The sequence below is a fragment of the Stegodyphus dumicola genome, chromosome 8 (assembly GCF_044657685.1).
Source record: "Stegodyphus dumicola isolate Sdum_Otavi_A_Nest chromosome 8, ASM4465768v1".
NCBI lineage: Eukaryota > Metazoa > Arthropoda > Arachnida > Araneae > Eresidae > Stegodyphus > Stegodyphus dumicola.
Window position 1 is genome coordinate 122,965,429 of NC_140775.1, and position 20,080 is coordinate 122,985,508.

General features: G+C 30.0%; 2 protein-coding genes across 2 annotated transcripts in view; one reads left to right on the top strand and one right to left on the bottom strand.

Annotated features, from left to right (window-relative positions):
• The window catches only part of LOC118203582 (uncharacterized), a 28,882-nt gene extending 21,956 nt beyond the window's left edge, over positions 1–6,926 (bottom strand). Inside the window, exons 1-3 of the mRNA XM_035375868.2 lie at positions 6,560–6,926; positions 3,722–3,832; positions 1,844–1,922 (exon numbers count right to left, since the gene is read on the bottom strand). Coding sequence (XP_035231759.1) covers positions 1,844–1,922; positions 3,722–3,832; positions 6,560–6,645 — 276 coding nt within the window. The 5' untranslated portion in view covers positions 6,646–6,926. The remainder of the gene's footprint in view (positions 1–1,843; positions 1,923–3,721; positions 3,833–6,559) is intronic.
• A 299-nt stretch (positions 6,927–7,225) lies between these two features.
• LOC118203581 (cytochrome c oxidase subunit 6A1, mitochondrial-like) lies at positions 7,226–18,481 on the top strand. The gene is made up of 3 exons (XM_035375867.2): positions 7,226–7,381; positions 14,438–14,598; positions 18,292–18,481. The coding sequence occupies exons 1-3, from the start codon at positions 7,288–7,290 to the stop codon at positions 18,382–18,384; spliced, it is 348 nt and encodes a 115-aa protein (XP_035231758.1). The 5' UTR covers positions 7,226–7,287; the 3' UTR covers positions 18,385–18,481.
• Positions 18,482–20,080: the final 1,599 nt, after the last annotated feature.

Here is a 20,080-nt window from a genome sequence, read left to right on the forward strand (position 1 = left end):
TTTGTTATGACAATGAATAGAAAAGAGCACTTAAAGCAAAAAAATATTGATCAGAAAAATAATGTCTAACTTTTTAAAAATGTAAATATACTCAAAACATGCATGCGGTCCTACGTTCACACGTGAATTCGTCATTTTCGCATATATACAGAAAAATATGCTAAAAGCACAACAATACATAATCAGAAAGTACTGGATCACCTTACAACTCATAGAAGAAAGTTAAAAACTAGTAACAGCAACACACTGCTTCTTAATATCTCCTTTTTGAAATATTCTTTTAATGTTTAGAGGGTAAAGATAAAATTATTTAATTGGAATATTGAGTAAGACTATTAAGCCTTGCATAAAGCTGTTGTTTTGTTTTTTATTTCTAATGAGTAATCTCATATAGTTAATTAATTATTTTAGAAAACAAGAAACAAAAATATCCTCCACACAAATAGTAAACATATAATTTAACTCCATAATGATTTACCTGAAGTTGACATATTTCTAATATTTATTTATTTCAACTACAATAAAGTTAACACCAATTTATTACATAATTTAGAATATCTGTAGGTAACAATCAGCATTTACAGTAACTTCTGAAAATGTCCTTTGCTCTCCTGAAGATACAGTTGAAAACATTCCAGTTTCTGGACCAAAGCACTCTTCTATCAATACTTCTGACTTTTATTGACAATATTTTGTTTCAAATCATCCAGAATTTCAGGGCATGAACATGGGATTAAAGCATCTTGGGACATTTCGAGCTAAACATTATCAATGGTATTGATAAGATGATGCTCTCACAAACAGCCAGGGTCATGAAGCAACATGCACCCATACCTCCAGAAAAGGAGTAGTGGAGATGATATCTTAGCCTTGTAAAGGCTAGTATTCACCCCAAGGTAACTTGACTATTAAGAAGTAATACATTAAAGTTATTCTTATTCAAATAACAAGACAGTATATTAAATACGAATAAAGTTTACATTTTAAGCCTTTGGTTTCTAAGATTCTTTTTAAAGTATTCTCATCTTTAGCTTTAAACACTCCTCTCATGTTTTATAGCACTAATATGAAATAAAATTTGTGATTTCCTTTTAATATGGTCTCAGTCGCCAAATGTGCATCAAAGTGCCAAATGTGATAGCCTGATAACATCTCTTTAGCAATAGCATCATTATGAACAAACAGGAAGGACATCAATCCAGTGATTTTCCGTTCTAGAATTTCAACTGCTTTTCTGTTCAAGTGCAAATAGTCATTCCTTGCAAAATTTGTGTCAATTACCAAAATAAATGCAATTATCTGATTCTTTTTAAGTGAAAACTACATGGAACAACAGTTTCTTTTTTCCTATGTCTGTTTTTGCTGAAAACAACATCAGAGAATTGCCCAGTTTTGTACTGTGCACATTAGTAATTTCAGAACTGATGGTTTCTGCCCACTCATTCTATAGACATTTGATATGGCTAATCCTGCAGAGGTTAATTATTAAAAATTTACATTTGTAAAAATACATTCATTTTGTTTTTTAAAGCACTAAAACATGAAGAAAGCAAACTGCTGCATAAAAGATAACGCAAAGACTTGGCACTGTATCTTCTAACAAGACAATTAATTTTAATGTGCACACTAATTGAGGGCCATTCTTAATTTGTTTGATTATGATCCCCCCTCCAATTAATGTCAAAGACAGAACAATCTGATCTGGAATGCCACCATGGCAGCATGAATAGAATTTTTGTGTACTTTCTTGGTAGCAGAACTAATATATTGCTAATACTAGTTAATATTCTTATACTTTTGCATTTTTAAAGTTAAGTCTACTTAAAATAAAAGACATACTAACTGCCAATTTCTTCACCATCTTTTCTCCTTCTGCAATCATAGAAGGATGCTGCTTGCTACTTTCTTGCAGATATGTTCTTTTGTGACAAATTAAGGCTCAGTTATAATTTTTGATGAACTTAAATACATTATGCAATTATGATGACAAACACACTAGACAACACTTCCAGTGTCTTAAATGGGAGGGGAAGAGAAACAAAGAGAGGGAACTTATCTGAAGAAATATTTTTCAGTTTACTTTTACCACAGATTTCGATCAGCAAACTTACTGAAAACTCAGAAATCATTATTATTTTTATTAAGGATTCTGAAAAGAAAAGAAAATTGTGACACAGAATTCAGAATTTTATGTTTGAAACAAATCTTTTAACACTTTTTACTTCAAGAGGTCCCACTGACGGCATTGTCCAACAGGAATCACATTAAATCTATTGGGTTGCTTAGAAAGTAATTTTGCTTTATTTTGCAGAAAGAAGAAAATATAATACATAAATATTTTATTGAATTATATACAGACCATGTTGAATCTATACCTTTTGCCATCTTTCTGATAGTAGCATTATTCCATGCTCATAAAAGTTCTGGTTTTTGTTAACAAAAAACTTATATCTAAGTGATTTTTAACATTCTTGTTTAAAGTAAATGTTTTACCTTTTAAAATTTGTAAAGAGCGGAACAAGTAATAATCTGAGGGTGCTAGATCTGGCAAACATTGTGGGTGTGGTAGCACATCTCCTTTATGTTATACCAACTTTTGATGAGTTATCAAATTTGTATGATGTCTGGCATTTTTATGGCAAAATAATTCACCTTTCCTGTTGATCACTTCTAAACTTTTCAGTTGATGGCATTGCTCAGTTTGTTGATGTCACTAATCCTTCAAATCTATTATAGAATAGTCTAGTAGAAGATTTGAAAAAAAAAAAAAAAAAAACTTAAAATCCCACCAGAAAAGAGCATTTATTTATTTTTAATGAATATTGGCTCTTGAAATGGCTCACTTTTTCTACTTTTACGTTCACCATTGTTGTAAATGATCAATGTTTTTGTTTTTTACTTCAAAAATGGATTCATTTCTTGACATTTCAGAAGCAAACCACAGAAGTCAATACAATGAAGCAAATCTTTCTCTTTAACAACATGTGGAACTCATATATTAAGCTTTGAAATGAAACAAGTCATTTCATGTCATTGTAGATGATAGAATTTGATAAATTAAATATCTTAGCTTGGCAGTTAGTTTTAATAAATACCTTTATTTTGTCTTCACCAGCTTCCAACATTGACCTTCCAGAATGTATTTTTAATATTGAAATTACGTGAATACAATTTTACAAACCAGTTTTGGCACTAACGTTCTGTCATTAGATCTCCTCTACATGTCACATAATTCTTTTCTTGCTTTAAAAGCTTTCTTAGCTGTTCAGTAATAAAATGATGAAATATGCTGATAATGCTTTTCGGTAATAAAAAGCTGAAATATGTCACTTTTCATTTTTCATATTTGATAAAACATACTCCTCTCCTCAAAAATGGGCAGAATAAACAAGTTTTTTTAAATGACTTGAAGTTTCAGCTAACATGGTTTAGAAATTGTGTTGGGTGACCATTAAAATCTAAAATCTTCCAGACTTTTTTTTTTTTTTTTCTTTAACATTAAGAAAGTATAGGAAAGAATGACACTATCATACACTGGAAAGGAGGAACTGAAGATATGAAAGTCCACAGATAATTGATGAATAACATTAGAACAAATATTGAAGTTGTAAAGAAAAGTAAAAGGAATAGAAAATAATTTTTCTCCACCAATTTGAAGTTAATTAATATTATGAGTTTTCACAGCTGTTTGAAATAAATGATACACCATTTAAAAGGATATAAATAACTGATTTCCTTTTCCAGCACATAAATCTGTTGCTGCAGATTTTCAATATATTCTGCTTGAGATTCCACCATGCAATCTGATTCCATTAAGCAAAATGGCTTTGATCTGAAAATACATATGATTAGAAAATGAATTTGAAAAAAGCACTGCATATCTATTCTTATAAAACCTGTTTTCTGATAGATAACTGTTAAAATTATAAAAACAAATAGACATCAAAATAAAAAAAAGGCTTCTGATTTTATAATATTATGTTGTAAAGTTAATTCTAAAAATTTAGGATTTTTAAAACATTCAGAATTTAGGATAAAATAGAAAACTTTAGATAAACAGCATCCAATATATGTAAATAACTCATTTATAAATAACCAATTAAACAATAAATAAATAAACGTTCTATTAAATTCTGAAAGAACTCAGTAATTTTAAGTTATGCGTTCTTACAGGTAGTTCACTTGGTTCAGATAGTTCTTACAGATAGATATTTGGTTGCAGTAATAACAATTAACCCACCAACTTTAGTTACAATTATATTGGTTCACATTTGTTTTCAGATACTTGGTTTTTCAATTTTATTTGTGAATATAATTTACTTAATACTAGTGAAAATACTTTATTTTTCTTTCACGTATATTGCTGATCATCTTAAACACCTGCTTGTTTTGAAAAACATTATTTTAAATGCTTACCCATATCTAGTTCATGTACACTTTATATTAATGAATTCATTTGCACTTCTCATTTATCAATGTGATACCCAGAATTTCATCACAAGATACAAAATAGCTACTTTCAGTTTCATTATATTTAATTTCTGTGAATTTTATAAATTCTTTGGGAAATTCAACAAAAATCAGATGTGTCCAAAAACATCCATATACAGTAAATCTTATTCTTCCATCATTACCAACACAAATAATTCTTTTAATAAGTTCCACTCTAGTTATAATTGAAAGTTACTCTAGTCATAATTGTTATAATTGAACTGTTCTATAAAATCTGAAAAAGAATTGCTTTTACATAAATTATTTTTTATACATTTCCAGGTGCAAATTTCGGCAGATTAATCATTAAAAAAAATATCCTATTTAAACTTAAAAAAACAAATTTATATTTGATTAAATACAGGAAAATTTGGACTCAGTTTATAAATGATTTTACAAATCTGATATTCTAATATGAATAAAGCTTCCTTTATAAAAATTCTGGTATTTTTCTGTTAATGGGATGCTACTTAGTGCCAAACATAAATGTTGGTGCAAAATCTAACCAGATAGTGGTAACCCTAATGATACAAAAAGCTTCATAAAAAATAACTATTTTATATATAATGGACAGAGTACATATAATGTTTAATGTGCCCAATGCCAAGGCTCTGACAATGTTAAATTTATGTATTCAAAGTTAATGCTAAATTTATGTACAATTTATGATTTTTTTAAACCAAAACAGATTTAATGAATATAGGTAAGAGTTCATAAATTTTATTATGCATATGTAATATGTATTTTTCATATAAAATTATATTTTTGCTTTTATTTATTTACTTTTTTTTTTTTTTTTTTTTTTTTTTTTAAGTTGTTTTTGTTGTATGATTACCACAGCTAACATTAACATTCTAATTATAAATTAACATGTCTAATTAGTTAGAATTAATAATTGGAGTTAACATTTCCAATCATTAAATTTTATTTGGGATATTTGGATGGATTCGCACATCCCCCAGTGTAAGAAAATTAGTTTATGGCAAATATTTTCAATTCTAGACTTATAAAATAGAATCAAATGAGAAAATACATTACCTTTACAGATATATCCATTTCAAAAAACTATTTTTATGTCATATAAATGTATTTGTAATGTTGAAATGTATTGATATAAACACTGGGACATACATACAGCAAATATCCTTTTATTTTTCCTCATATTATTACATCTAATGAATATTCATTTGTGTTACTTTTACTGCCACTTCTTACACAGGCTGTATTTTAAATAAGTCTTGACAGACAGTAAAAGAGGGGAGAAAACATTTCTAAGGCCAGTTTGAGATGCAAAAATTTTATCTTTGGAGGGGGAAAGAAAGCAAATATTTCAGTTTTATAGGATTGTGAAATTGATAAGTTCAGCTGTTAGCTTTACCTGAGCAGCCTTCATAAAAGTATTGGCATCCCCATGAACCACGATAATGTTTTATGATGATTCTGATTATTTTATCAAATAGAGGGTGAAATCAGTGCAGTCTTAGTAACTGTTTTACTTTTCTTTACCATGGAATATGTAATTTTTTTATACAATTTTAATTTTTATGTATTTCAGTCTTGATATGCAGTATTTTAGTTTTGAATAAATATACTAATATTTAGAATTAAAAATGCTATTCATAATTTTATTAAAATATTAAAATTACTAAGTAATAACATGTATTTAATTATTTATTATACTTCAGCGCTAATTGCGAACCGATATGTCAGACACATAGGTAGGTAAAATTTCAGGGGGCCCAAAAAACTTTACCGCCAAGAGAACCCAACAGGTTTAACCCATCCCTGGAAAAAAAATATTTTAGGAACTACTAAATAGCCACAATTTCTCCAAAAAATATTACAATTAACTTTTAACAACCATTAAGTAAAAATATTTTTGAGAACGTTATGCCGAACTAGCCTAAATCCCATTATTGTGTACGGATTATATTGCTATATATCTTGAGTAAATACTTGGAATATAAGAAATATATTTAAAAAATATATGCAATAAATTTTGAAAAGAATTAATAATATGTGATTCATTAAACAAAATACTAGTGAGTGGTTTTAATACAGTTCTTACTTTTCTTGATCCCCTTGACAAAATCTCATATTTGTTTGTTTCGGAAGTGATTTGACATTAGCTCTCACAACAGAAACCTTCTTCATGTTTCTGATGCAAGTTCCAGAAACTGCACAAAGTGAATTTACATAATCCCAAGATTAAAAATTCAGTCATACAATTTAAACTTTTGTGCTTTAATTACATTAAATTGCTTAGATAAAGCTCTCTTTTCTATTATTTTATAATTATCTAATGATATAATCCTAGACCATAATTTAAATCTGAAGCTTTGTTAGTTAGTACAACAAATTCTGCTTTTTGCACAATTTTAACGTATGAAATTTGTTTCTTGAGTAAAACACTTCTGAAAACAGTTCGGTTGCTATGGGAAAAAGTAGTAGTTGTTTTTATGGGAAAGTAATATTTTTGTAAACTGGGCACCAATAAGAAATGATTGTTTTCCAAAATACTTTAATTATAGTAATATTGCATTTAGGAAGTTAATTTAAATTTTTATAAATTAATTCATGCGCATTTTAATATTTTGTAATATTATCCATAATATAATAAAATGCTGTTCGTATTAAATTTCATTATATATTAATAAAAAGCACGATTATAACCAAGGAGGTTAACATATTCAGCCCTTTACCCATTCAAAATATTTTTAGAAAATAAAAGATATAAAGAACGTTTTTAAAACAACTTATCTTAACGAATCAGGTGCAGGTCATTTTTGGGACAAGATGGCTGTGTTTAAGACTTTTGTTCGAGGATTTCAATCGTCGTCTGTTCGCTTGAATACAATTCTTCATCCACCAAACCCTAAAGACTATGAAGGTAAAAAAAAACTTATCTTTTACTCATATATTAAATCTTATTCATTAACTTTTACTTGAATATTGGTAACTACTTTTCGTAGTTAGGGGATTTGTTTCTACAGCTACATTATCGAATTTAGTTTCCTATTTGTGAAATAATTTTTAATTATCTGGTTCAATAATATACTTCTTGAAGAATAGTTTTTGTTTAGTTTGTATTGTAAACTGTTTGTTTTTCTTGGTTTAAATTATGTTGCAGTATTCTACAAACACCCTTATTAATTTAGTTATGGTATACATTTATGTTAAGCAGTTATTTACTTTTTTTTTTACAAAGTATAAAATCACATAATTTGAATATGAACAGAATATAAATTTATTTGTTATGTAAAGGTTTTCTCTGTCTAAAACAGTAACGATTCAAAGGAAAGTGAATAATTGCTTGAACATCTGTTATGAATAGATTAAAACTTCGCAAATTTGTTTCTTCCTAAAATATACTGAATATTATGTTCCATTCTGCCGCCCTTATATTAGCAAAAGTTTCCCGCTTTATGATTAAGAATTTTATTCTGAAACTTCATTGTCTTGTTCTATCTTTATCGATAATTGTCATGTCTGTTTTTCCTTCAAATTCTTTATTCTTAAATGTTTTGGTGGAGACATATGCTCAGGACTAGTGCAATTGCATAGGATGTCCAAATTTTGTCTAAAGTGCAGAATCGCCCACATATTTGTTTGGCGCTTTTTATAAGAGTAAGAAGAATTGGATTTTTGTCAATTTTCTGTGACTTTTTAAGTGAAAAATAGGTTGATGTGTACATGTCAAAAGTGTGCGCAATGCCATTTTTGTGCAATTCTGGGATATTTTTAAGTGAAAATAGGTTGATGTGTACATGGATACTGAGTATGTGCAATTCTTAAAAATGTGCCAAGCAGTGGGCGATTCTGCACTTTCCCCACAAATTTTTAGAATAAAAAGAAGCACGAAGTAATTAAAAGCTTAGCATCAGCCCTGCATATGCCTAAATAATTTTGCTCCTTTCTACTCTGGTAGCTTATTTATTTGTAAAATAATAGTTATTTTTAACCTCGGTTTTTTCTTACAAGAGGATGGTGGCAAGGATAGATTTGTAATTGGAGGTGCTAAACCTAAAATTGAACAACTAATGAATCTAAATTGAAATTGTTTATGGGCAGTCTGCTTTTCAAAACCAAATGTTTTAGCTCAAACATGGATTGTACATGTCTATTATAACTAATAATTTATTTTAACATAGTTAAAATTAAAAAAGAAATTGATTGACAGTAATTTATAGGTTGCAACATTATAAATAAGATATTAAATATAATTATTTTAAAACAACCTTGATTGGGAATTACCTCAGCGATCTAAAATTTCCTCACAGATATAGGCTATTATGTTCCTATGGCGAAGGAGAAAAAAACTGCTACCTTGATACTTGATATCAAGGTAGCAGTTTCCAATAGATAATTTCCCCATAATAATTTAGATAATTAACTTGTTGCAATCATTTGCGAGGTTGAGACCTTGCTAACCAAAGATGTGCATTTGAGTGTTTGCCATCAAAGTCTAAGCTCAAATTAACCAAATTTTCGGTTGGCTGATCTTTTTAATATGGTAACTGGTAGTTTGGCGACATTTTGGAGGCGATAAAGGTTACTACCTAGGACTTTGGTAATAATGTGAGAAGTACTCAGTTCCGATTGCGCATTATTTTGTGTGAGGGAAATGAGAGATCATGAGATATGTCATGTGACATTAATGGACGAATTACAGTTCTTTAATCAGAAAAGGGGGGAAATCTGGAAAAAATCTAGAAATTTTGTATTTAGCTTTATTCTGTGTTGTGTGAAACAGTGTTGGTTAATTTTTGGATCCCATGGCCCTAACTAAAGTGAATTCGAAATGGGTATTTAGTGGGATTGAAAGGGGTAGTAATAAGTGTTTTTTTAAGGTTGTGCGAGATAGAAGTAAAGATGTTTTATTAAGTTATTTATTTTACCTGGTACCTTGCTGTAAACTATAAGTATGATTTTAAAGATCCTGAAGTTTATTAAAGTTTATCCGCCACGTAATCATGATTCTGAAGAAGATTAGGTAAGTTAGTATTTTTAATTATTTGAGGATATTATATTTATGCATTATTCTAAATGTAAGGAGTAAATAAAGTAATGGTATTATTGGAAAATTGTTATTAGCAATGATTTAGTTTAAAGTAATTAGGATTGTAAGCTAATTTTTATTAATTTAATGTATGTGCTTATTTATATTTTTAAGTAGTGTTTTTGAACTTAATTATATTTTAATTAAATGATAGTTATTTTGTGAATTATATGTTTGTAGGAATTTGGTATACGTTTCAGTGGACGTAAACATGCATGGAAATAATTTAAATATTTGACACTAAGTATTTGTAACCATTTGTAATGTTTGCGGTATGAATTCGTTGGTGACGTTTATAATATAATAGATAATTTAGAGGTAAAAGGTTTTGGATATTTTATTTATTTTATACTTGGAAATGTTCATCTTTGGAAAGGGTATATACTTTTTCGTTATTAGGTAATTTCATATATGTTCTCTTTAACGGGTTTAAAGATTCAGAAAATTGTCATGCATTTTCGTGAAATTTTTCTAATTTATGAGAAAAAAGGAGTGTACATGGATATGGTGAAGAGTGTGCGCAATGCCATTTTTGTGCATTTCTGGGATTTTTTTTAAGTAAAAATAAGTCGACTTGTACATGGTTTAGGGATATTTTAATTAAATGATAGTTATTTTGTGAATTTTATGTGTGTAGGAATTTGGTATACGTTTCAGTTGAAGTAAATGTGCATGGAAATAATTTAAATTTTTGACACTAAGTATTTGTAACCATTTGTAATGTTTGCAGTATGAATTCGTTGGTGACGTTTATAATATAATAGATAATTTAGAGGTAAAAGTTTTTGGATATTTTATTTATTTTATACGTGGAAATGTTCATCCTTGGAAAGGGTATATACTTTTTAGCGATCAGGTAATTTCATATATGTGCTAACCGAGTTTAAAGATTCACAGAATTTTTTTGCATTTTTGTGCAAATTTTTGTAATTTATGATAAAATAGCAGTGTATATGGATAAAGTTAAGAGTGTGTGCAATGCCATTTTTGTGCAATTCTGGGATGTTTTTTTAAGTAAAAATAAGTCGACGTGTACATGGTTTATGTGTATGTGTTATTTTGAAAAACGCGTAAGGAGTATGGTATTGTGCACTTTTCCCAATTTTGCAGTGAATATTTGTCATGATTAAGCAGTTTTGTTACATAAAATTTCTAGCATAAGTGTAATTCGGCTAGTAGATTGTTGGAAAAAGTGTTGAGTAAATAAAAAAGAAAAGAAACATGTCTTTACTTCGTAAAGACAAAATGGCAGAAAAAAAAAAAAATAGAGGTTTGCTGTAGCAGAGTTGGTCGCCAAGTTACCATAATCCAAAGATCAACCTTTCGGTTTTATCCGCTTTGCGCACTCTCCGTGAGTTTTTCACTAAACTGATTGTACAACTTTTGGTCTCGTTCATTTGCTCTTCCAACACTTTTGTAAGTTCCGGTTGGGATTCTAATATTCCTCTATCTGCCTCTCAGAGCAGAATGCAACCCTATGTTCTATGGTAATTATTTCTCATCTGGATGAGTACTATCACCACTCTTAATTTGTAAAAACAATTCTGAATCACCCTGTATAGCTGTGGGGTGATTTGGTTCATGTAAATATTTTCTCATCATTTGTGTAAGCAGAGATTCTACCGAATTTATGCTAGTTATTCCATTTGAATTTGGAAGAAACAGATAATTTTATTTAATAATATAATTGCAGAGCTCTCTTTAATTATGTAATCAACTGATATAGGTTACAATTACAACATATATGAAATAAAATAAATAGGAGCTAAAGCTTTGAGATTATCTGAAGGAAAAAAATTCATTAGAATTTATCTAAATTGTTTCATTTGGTTGTGCAGTGGTTTTTTATTACACTTTTTTTGTCAAATCCCAGAATCTTCCTTGAGGATGTTTGAAAATACTGTTCTGTAGAATATATGTCTAAAATTTTATTTATTCCAAAAAGAGAAAAAAGGAAAAATAACAGTTGACCTTCACAAAAACTAAACTGTAGTTTACTGTGAATTACAGTTGCATAAAATGGAAGTGAAGATCTTATAAGTATATTGTAATGTCATGCTTACCTATTATTGGTGCTAAATTACATTTTTTGGCAGCAATCAAGTAGCCTTATTTGTACTGTAATATGTTTTTATACTATGTTTATGTTTTTGTGTTATTTATATACTGTTAAGTAAAAAGATAAATATAAAAAAGACTGAAAGTGAGTGTTTCAGTTGAGGAAATGTTTTTCAGTATCAAAAGAAGTGAATTTTAGACTGAGAAATGTTTTCTCATTTTGATCTGAAGCATAAACAAGTTTTCATGATTCCAGAGGCAAAAGCAGTTGAAATTATAACCCATATGCATTAGTTGCTTATATATTAAATATATATTTATTTAAAACTAATATGCACTAAATTTATATTATACAAACCAGGAAGTGAGAATTAAGGTGAAATATTTTGGTGGTTGATCTTTACATTATGGTAACTTGGCGAAAATTTGGCGACCAACTCTCCTACAGCAACTCTCTATTTTTTTTTTTTTCCCGCCGCCATTTTGTCTTCACGAAGTAAAGACATGTTTCTTTTCTTTTTATCTACTGAACACTTCTTCCAACAGTCTACTAGCCGAATTACACTTATGCTAGAAATTTTATCTAACAAAACTGCTTAATCATGACAAATATTCACTGCAAAATTGGGAAAAAGTGCACAATACCATACTCCTTACGCGTTTTTCAAAATAACACATACACATAAACCATGTACACGTCGACTTATTTTTACTTTAAAAAAATCCCAGAATTACACAAAAATGGCATTGCGCACACTCTTCACTATATCCATGTACACTGCTTTTTTCTCATAAATTAGAAAAATTTCACGAAAATACATGACAATTTTCTGAATCTTTAAACCCAGTAAAAAGAACATATATGAAATTACCTGATCGCGAAAAAGTATATACCCTTTCCAAATATGAACATTTCCACATATAAAATAAATAAAATATCCAAAAACTTTTACCTCTAAATCATCTATTATATTATGCACGTCACCAACGAATTCGTACCGCAAGCATTTACAAAATCTCTGAGTAAAACTTCCTGTTGTTTGGGAATGGAACAATTTACAAGGTGTGGCTATTAATTTTCAGGACTGCTCTAATAACACCAGAACAAATGATGTGAAGAACGTAACCTTTTAATATGTTTCGAAGTAATCCCCCATCTGCCGTAATACACTTCTGTGCTCGTCTGTAAAAGTTGTGGAAACAACTTTTAAAGTCCTCTTTCGGAAGGCTGTTCAATGTCGACGTCATGTTGCATGACAATGCCTGCCCCCACATTGCGTTGCCAGTGAAAAGGTTTTGGGCCAAACATGAGGTTGTGGAGCTGCATTATCCGCCACACTCTCCTGACTTTGCCGCCGCAGACTTCTTTTTGTTTCCCAAACTTGAAACTGTGATCAAAGAAACACGCTTTGTGGATGTTGAAGACCTCGAAAAGAATGTGACTTCGACATTGAAGAGCCTTCCGAAAGAGGACTTTAAAAGTTGTTTCCACAACTTATACAGCCGAGCACAGAAGTGTATTATGGCAGGTGGGGATTACTTCGAAACATTAAAAAATTACGTTTCTCACATCATCTGTTCTGATGTTATTAGAGCAGTCCTGGAAATTAATAGCCACACCTTGTATGTATTTAGTACTAATCGTACTTTCACAAGCAAGGCTCAGTTTTTTTTGTGGCAAGTTATACAATCTTGACTTGTGCAACATTGGTTATGCGCAAAATATCGAGTTGATATTTCAGCTGCGTCTGATGGTGCAACATGGCATGATCAGTTTTTACAATGTCATTTCTGATTCTGGTCTGCAGTGTTTGACACTTTTGAATGGCAAATATTGTGGCGTGCCATCCTGCAGAAAAATGACCTCTGTTTGATAGTCATTCAGCTGTGGTCAAATGTAATTAATCAATGTATTTAGATAAACTTTGCTATTGTTACTTTTTTTAGAAGAAAAATGTTCCTAAAATCTTATGATGCGGCATCCATCACTGAGCATTCACGTTCGGGAACCCACCAGTGACCAAGTGTTAAAGTCGTTGAACGCTGATAGTTCGGTCTAAGGTTTGAATCCCGCAAACGGGCTGGCTACATAGGCATTTTCGTGGTTTTCCCTGTGTGTATTGTATATATGTGCCAGTTTCCCTTAAAACGTCCTCTGCAAAGGCATCCCTTCCCTTAGGTAGAAAGCCCTTGAGGCTTTACCATAATTAAATAAACACAACCGTTCACTTTTGGGCTGTCCCATTTCAACTTCTTTCTGACATGAAGATTTTTGGATCCCCAAATCCTCTCGTTAAGCATGTGTTAAACAAAGCAAATTGTTAGCGGAAAAAGCTTACCATTTTTAACATGTAATAACATAATAGAAATTTGCAGCACTACCTCTTGTAGAATATCCACAGTCATGTTAATAAAATTATTCGAGCACGTTGTGAGCATTTTGTATGAGTAGTATTTTTAAACTGTCATTTAGTTTTCCTATTCGGAGGTCATTGCTAAAAAAATTATTTTTTCCTTAACTTAATTCAGAAGTCTTTAATCACAAGTTGCCATCTTTTGAAAATGGGAGGATTTAGAATTAGTTAATTTCGCATAAAAAAATAATACATACTTCTGTTACCAAAAATTAACCAGTTGCTGTTTTTATGCTTTTCCTATTTTCATTTAATAGCTTGTAATATAACCTTTCAAATGAAATCCTCTTTTTTAAGCAGCTCTTTTATTTGATGGATCTTTTTTAAGTACGTTATCTTTGTTGTATTTGATCTGATTTTGCATTTTTGTTTTGTAAGTGCAATGTTTTATATATATATATATATATACATACAGGGGCTGTGAAAACATGGAGAAATTTGACCTATTTTGTGGCCTTTCCGGCAATTGGACTTGCTATGGTGAATGCCTACTTGGGTGAAAAAGAGCACATTGAGCACTTGAAACATGAGAGACCAGAATTTATCCCATATGAACATTTACGTATTCGTAGAAAGGTTTGTTTATATGAACTATATGCCAGTTCTTTATTGTAATTATAATAATTAATGTAGAAAGCTATCTTGATATTTGTCTTTCAACATGAATGTTTTTTCATGAGTCATTTTCGTTTTTGATTCTTATATAAAATCATCTAAATAGCAGTACTCGTAATATATTCAGAAATTTAACCAAGAGCAATTTTGTGAATTTTTAAGGTCTGAAATTTTTTTAACTTTTCTAACATTCTTTTTCTGACCGTGAAATACCTGTCTTCAGAAACACTAGAGCCCCAAAACCATCTAAGAGTATCATCTTTCTAAACCAAATTCCAGATTTGTATATTTTACAGACATGCAATAAAAATCTACGTCTGATATCAGACATTTTCCAATGCATGCCGCAAATTCCATATATCAAGCTATCATGCAAGTTGTGTTTCTCCTCATTTAAAACATTAAAAAATATAATTGTTAACAGATATTATTCTGTGCTGTATTTTTAATTGTTTTTGTTACTGAATTTGAAGAACTTAGTTTCAAAGTTTAGTAAATAAAAAATTATAATTGAGATACACAAAGTCCTATGTCAGTACTTATCCGTTAATTGAAGGCAAATTCCAAAGTGACTAGATATACCGTAATTTCTGGAAGAAAGGCCGCATCAGCGTAAACGCCACACTCGAGAAAAATGGTGGGAAAAAAATTTAAATTACACAGAAACGCCGCAATAGATTAAATTGCACGTGACATCGTCGTGGGCCGTATAGATGCAAAAACTCAACCTAAGTCCTGATATATGACATACCAGTTAAGAAAAATGCATGAAATGAAACCATAACTCAAAAATAAATTAAAGGTAAGAAATGTTTAGTTTCTGTGCCATTTAGAGACATTTTCAAAAATTTTCCGCTTCCTTCTTATTTAAAAACTATCCAACAAGTACTTGTACCCAAACTGATGGGATCTGTATTTGGCAGAATGCCAAGATAAATCAATCCATTCATGCTGAAGGGGAAATATGTCAGAGTTCGTAATTGCCAGGCAGGTGAAGTGGTGTCGGCCTTTGAAAAAAATTGCAGAAAAGGCAGGGGTGGGGAGAGGATGGGTCCTGGAAGATTCATCGAATGGCAGAGGAGAGAGACTGTTCAAACTGATGAGAATGTTGATTTGAAAGGGGGTAGAATGTTATTGTTCTGAGATCTTGTTTAGGGTGAATAAGGCATGTAGGTCTGTTCAAGGGAAAGAATGTAAACAAAATAACATTTGCAAAAAGCAACTGAGTCGTCTTTTGTGTGGGAACAGCACCAGTCTATGCACAATGACAAGGCCATCCAAACTATGTACAATGACCATCATAGGAAATATTTTATTTTTAGTGCACCTAAACGCCGCACCCGCTGAAAATTTAATTTTTAAAACATGTAAACGCCACGGCGTTTCTTCCGGAAATTACGGTAATAGTCACTACTTCAATAAGACATTGCGAGTTTATCGAGCATTGTCATATTATACAGTTTATCACGTCTTTTTTTTTTAATCATTATGAAATAATTTTGCGTTCCATAAACTAGCATCTTAAATTAAAATATTAAGAGTGCCATCTATTGATAGTACTACTATATTTCATCACTTTGAAATTTGCTGGGCATAACTGATAAGTATGCATGTAACATACTGAAAGCATTTAGAGCAACTAGGTACATATGCACACACACATTCATTTTTCTCATTTATCTTCGTGAAGAACTGCTTTGTCAAGACAGGAGAATGATAAAATGAGTTTTTTGACTGAGGAAAATAATTTTCACATGGGTTTGTCTGAAATGTAAGCAAGGTGATGTGCAAGTATCAAGATAATAAAATCTGATTTGAGTTGCAGAATTCTAAAATAAGAAACAAAGAGCCATATTTTTGAAAGAAATTTACTTGCCTTTGGGTGAAAAATATTATTTCAGAAGCATTATTCAGCTTTTAAGACATTAACTTGCAAAATTTTATAAAAGAACAAGAAAATAAGTCTACTGAAGAGCATTTTTACTTCCTTGTACGAAGTAAAAAGGAAGTGTTGTAATCGTGAAAAGTTTCAGGCAGCATATTTCAACGAAAATATCCATTTTGACCGCTATCGAATACAATTTAACGATGTTTTTGCGTGATATCTGTACGTAAGGGCAGAATAAAAGACTTGTTTCCTCCAAAAAAATTATAAAACTGCTTTAAAATGAATTCTGAAGAGAATTTTTCGTGGCATCTGTACGAACGTACGTATGTATGTATCTCGCATAACTCAAAAATGAGTAGCCTCAGAACGTTGAAATTTTGTATATAGGACTGCTATAACATGTAGATGTGCACCTCGTATTTTGGTTGCAATCGGCCGCACCAAACGTATATAAATATATTTATATATATATCCACTCTGTCACCCGGCTCAGCGATCTCAGTTTCTTTGTTCGTATTTGAGTGTAAATTTAACATTTTTTGCTTTAAAAATGATTGAATTATGTTGTTTTTATCTTCCGTTTAAGGTTTTTATGCCTTTAGCAAATCTGTATGCAATATTTTTAGAATTATCAATAATTTTAAAGTTGTTTAAATGCTGCTAAGCCTTTTTTTTTATGGCGGCCATTGATTGTTTACATTTGAAACAGCAGACTGGTGGATTTGTTGCCAATCTAGAGAAACTTAGCTTCGCAACAACAAAGATAACGCCTTCATTTATTATTGCCAATTAAATCATGCTTTATCCTTTCTGGAATTGTTTCGTGGAAATGAGTGTTTAAGATTAAGTTCGTAATTTTTAATATACCTATTTTCGATTTTTATGTATTTTTGACTTCTCGCGAAGTTGGAACTGAATTAATTGAATGAGAAATACTCAATCGTCTGTGAAAAACCGTTTCTTTTTTGTTTTGTTTGCTTAATTTCTTTTATATATCATTCTAGCTTTATTATGTAACATGTGGCAACAATTAGATAATTCTATTCTTTAAATGATATAAATTTTGTGCATTATGAGTTATAATGTGAATGAAATACAATACTATTAAGTGAATCTAGCGCCAGAGTGTTGCTAGGGTAAACAAATACTAGAGTGAATTTTAAAGAATGCATTTATTCTATTGTGGTTTATGCGCTGTCGGCGTATTGGATTTAATACAATCCAATAAGTTTAAATGAAATGCAAGAAAAAATGCATATAATTTAATATTCCGTACAAGGAAGTCGTGGTGTACACATTAGATTTTTTTATACTAATTTGGCTGAATTTTTAGTTATACATGCTGATGTTGTCGGAATAATTGCACCCCCTTCCCATGGTAAGATATTTCAATAAATATGATAATGTTAGTCTGAAATTTTTATGGATTATATTTTAAGTCGGAGCAAAATTTTATCATCCCTTATTTTAATACAGGCGAAATTTACAGAATCTAAAAAATACATTTGTTATGAAATTTTAATTTATTGAATTAATTTGAAAAGCTAAGCATATATTTATAAATATTTATTAATTCTAGTATCAAACTCGTAATGTGTTCAGTTTAACATGCAGTAAAATTGTTATGAGCTGATTTCCTTTGTGGCATCATTTAGAATATATATTTGATTTAAAAATAGCTTTTATGTAATTTTTCTTTGCCAGCTAGTGTGTAAATACATATTACATCAAAAATGCTTTATAGAAAATATATATTTTTATTTTAGAGATTTCCATGGGGAGATGGCAACAAGACACTCTTTCACAACCCTCTAGTGAATCCATTGCCAGATGGATATGAAGATATTGATCACCATTAATTATGTTTTCAATGTGGAATTAAATGATTAGTTATATTAAAGTTCTTGACATTGTTTGATGTATAGTGCTATTTCAATAAAATATAGTCCAAATGCTTTTTTGTTTTTTTCTGCAGGCGTTAATTAGTATGTTATTTAATTCTTTTGGTTATTTAAGTAACTAAATCTATTAAGATATATCAGTAATACTTTTGTGCATTCCTGAATATCATTGTAATTGTATCATCTGTTACTATCATTTTGCATTATTTGAAATCCAGAATCAAATATTAAATGAAAATATAGATCTCCAACAAACTGAAATATTCTCCTAATGAAAATTCTTTTAGTTTTGAAGTTTGCAGTTGAACTTAAGCAGTCATTCAATTAAACTATCAAACTGATTCAAATTTGACATCTTCGTAACCAGTGAGTTATAGTAAATGATGGGAACATTTGTATCATTTAAAGAAAGTGTTTATTCATACATTTCATAATGATCTACATAATTAGAATATTTATATTCTGTTTCTAACAGTTGTGTTACATTTAGAGCAGAAATAGCCAACCTTTTGGAACTTTAACCTGCATGGCTTTTTAACCTTTTGATGGTCATCAACAAGCTCAGCTCGCATTCCAGTTACATACTGCAGTGGGTGCAAAAGAACACAACTCTGCTTACAAATTTACAACTGGCTGATATTGTTCATATTTGGGAAGAAAGAATTTCTTAATCTCTCAAACATTGAACAATTAAAAGCATACCAAGTGCCATAATACTTAATAAAAGTCTAGTAACAACTGCACATACATTTTTTTAATGCTACTGTATGTATATCTAGTGATCCAGAAAGTTATATTGAATATAGTCTTCTGAAAATTTTGTTTCAAACTGAAAAGTTTGTGTTCTTAAATAGGCATATTTCCAATAACAGACATGAACATAAAATATAACTGGAAATTTTTTTCTAGCAGCTACAAATTGTGGGAAACCACTGAAACAAATTTTTTTCGCTGTTGCATATCTTTGTATTCAGTTTTAATTTTGCAACTAAGGTTCACAGCAGATAAGAATGCGTTAGCAAATATAGTGAAACGTAATGTTTTTAAGCTATATATTTTGCCATTTGCATGAATAGTCCAGACAGAAAATGTATTAAGTTATTGTATTTAATGTGAGAGTGTAACAGTTTCAATTGAGTTTCATATATTTTATTCAAATATTAATAATTTACTTTGTTCTTAAAAATGTATTTTTAATTTCCTTTATGTCAGTAATTATATCAATTAAAAATCATACAACTTCTCATTTTCAAATTCAGTGGCACATGCTGTTATCCTTTCTTCTATTTTTTACTATACTATGGGATGTTATATCAATAAGCTCTCAAAACAGTGGATTGAACTTGCCTGCTTTACAATGTTATGCCATGTTTCGTCCAGTCCTTAAAAGTCTTTAGGAAAAAAATTTTGGTTCTTAAATGTCCATAATTTTGGCCAAAATTATCAAGACTTCCGTAATTTTGCCCATCTGACATATTTCTGTCTGTCTTTTTACAACTGCCATTTTGAGTGTGAATAAACATTTTGAAAAAAATATTTTTTGATGATGCATATGGCAAATATGTATTTGGGTTAATGTTTGAATTCTTTCCTCCTATTTAACATAAATGGTGTTACTCGAGTTTTAGAAGCATGATGCCCTGCTTCGGTTGAA

Coding starts and splice junctions, on each gene's coding strand:
- LOC118203581 (XM_035375867.2), top strand. CDS start 7,288: ATGGCTGTGTTTAAGACTTTTGTTCGAGGATTTCAATCGTCGTCTGTT. Junction 7,382..14,437: donor AAACCCTAAAGACTATGAAG/GTAAAAAAAAAC, acceptor ATATACATACAG/GGGCTGTGAAAACATGGAGA. Junction 14,599..18,291: donor ATTTACGTATTCGTAGAAAG/GTTTGTTTATAT, acceptor TTTTTATTTTAG/AGATTTCCATGGGGAGATGG.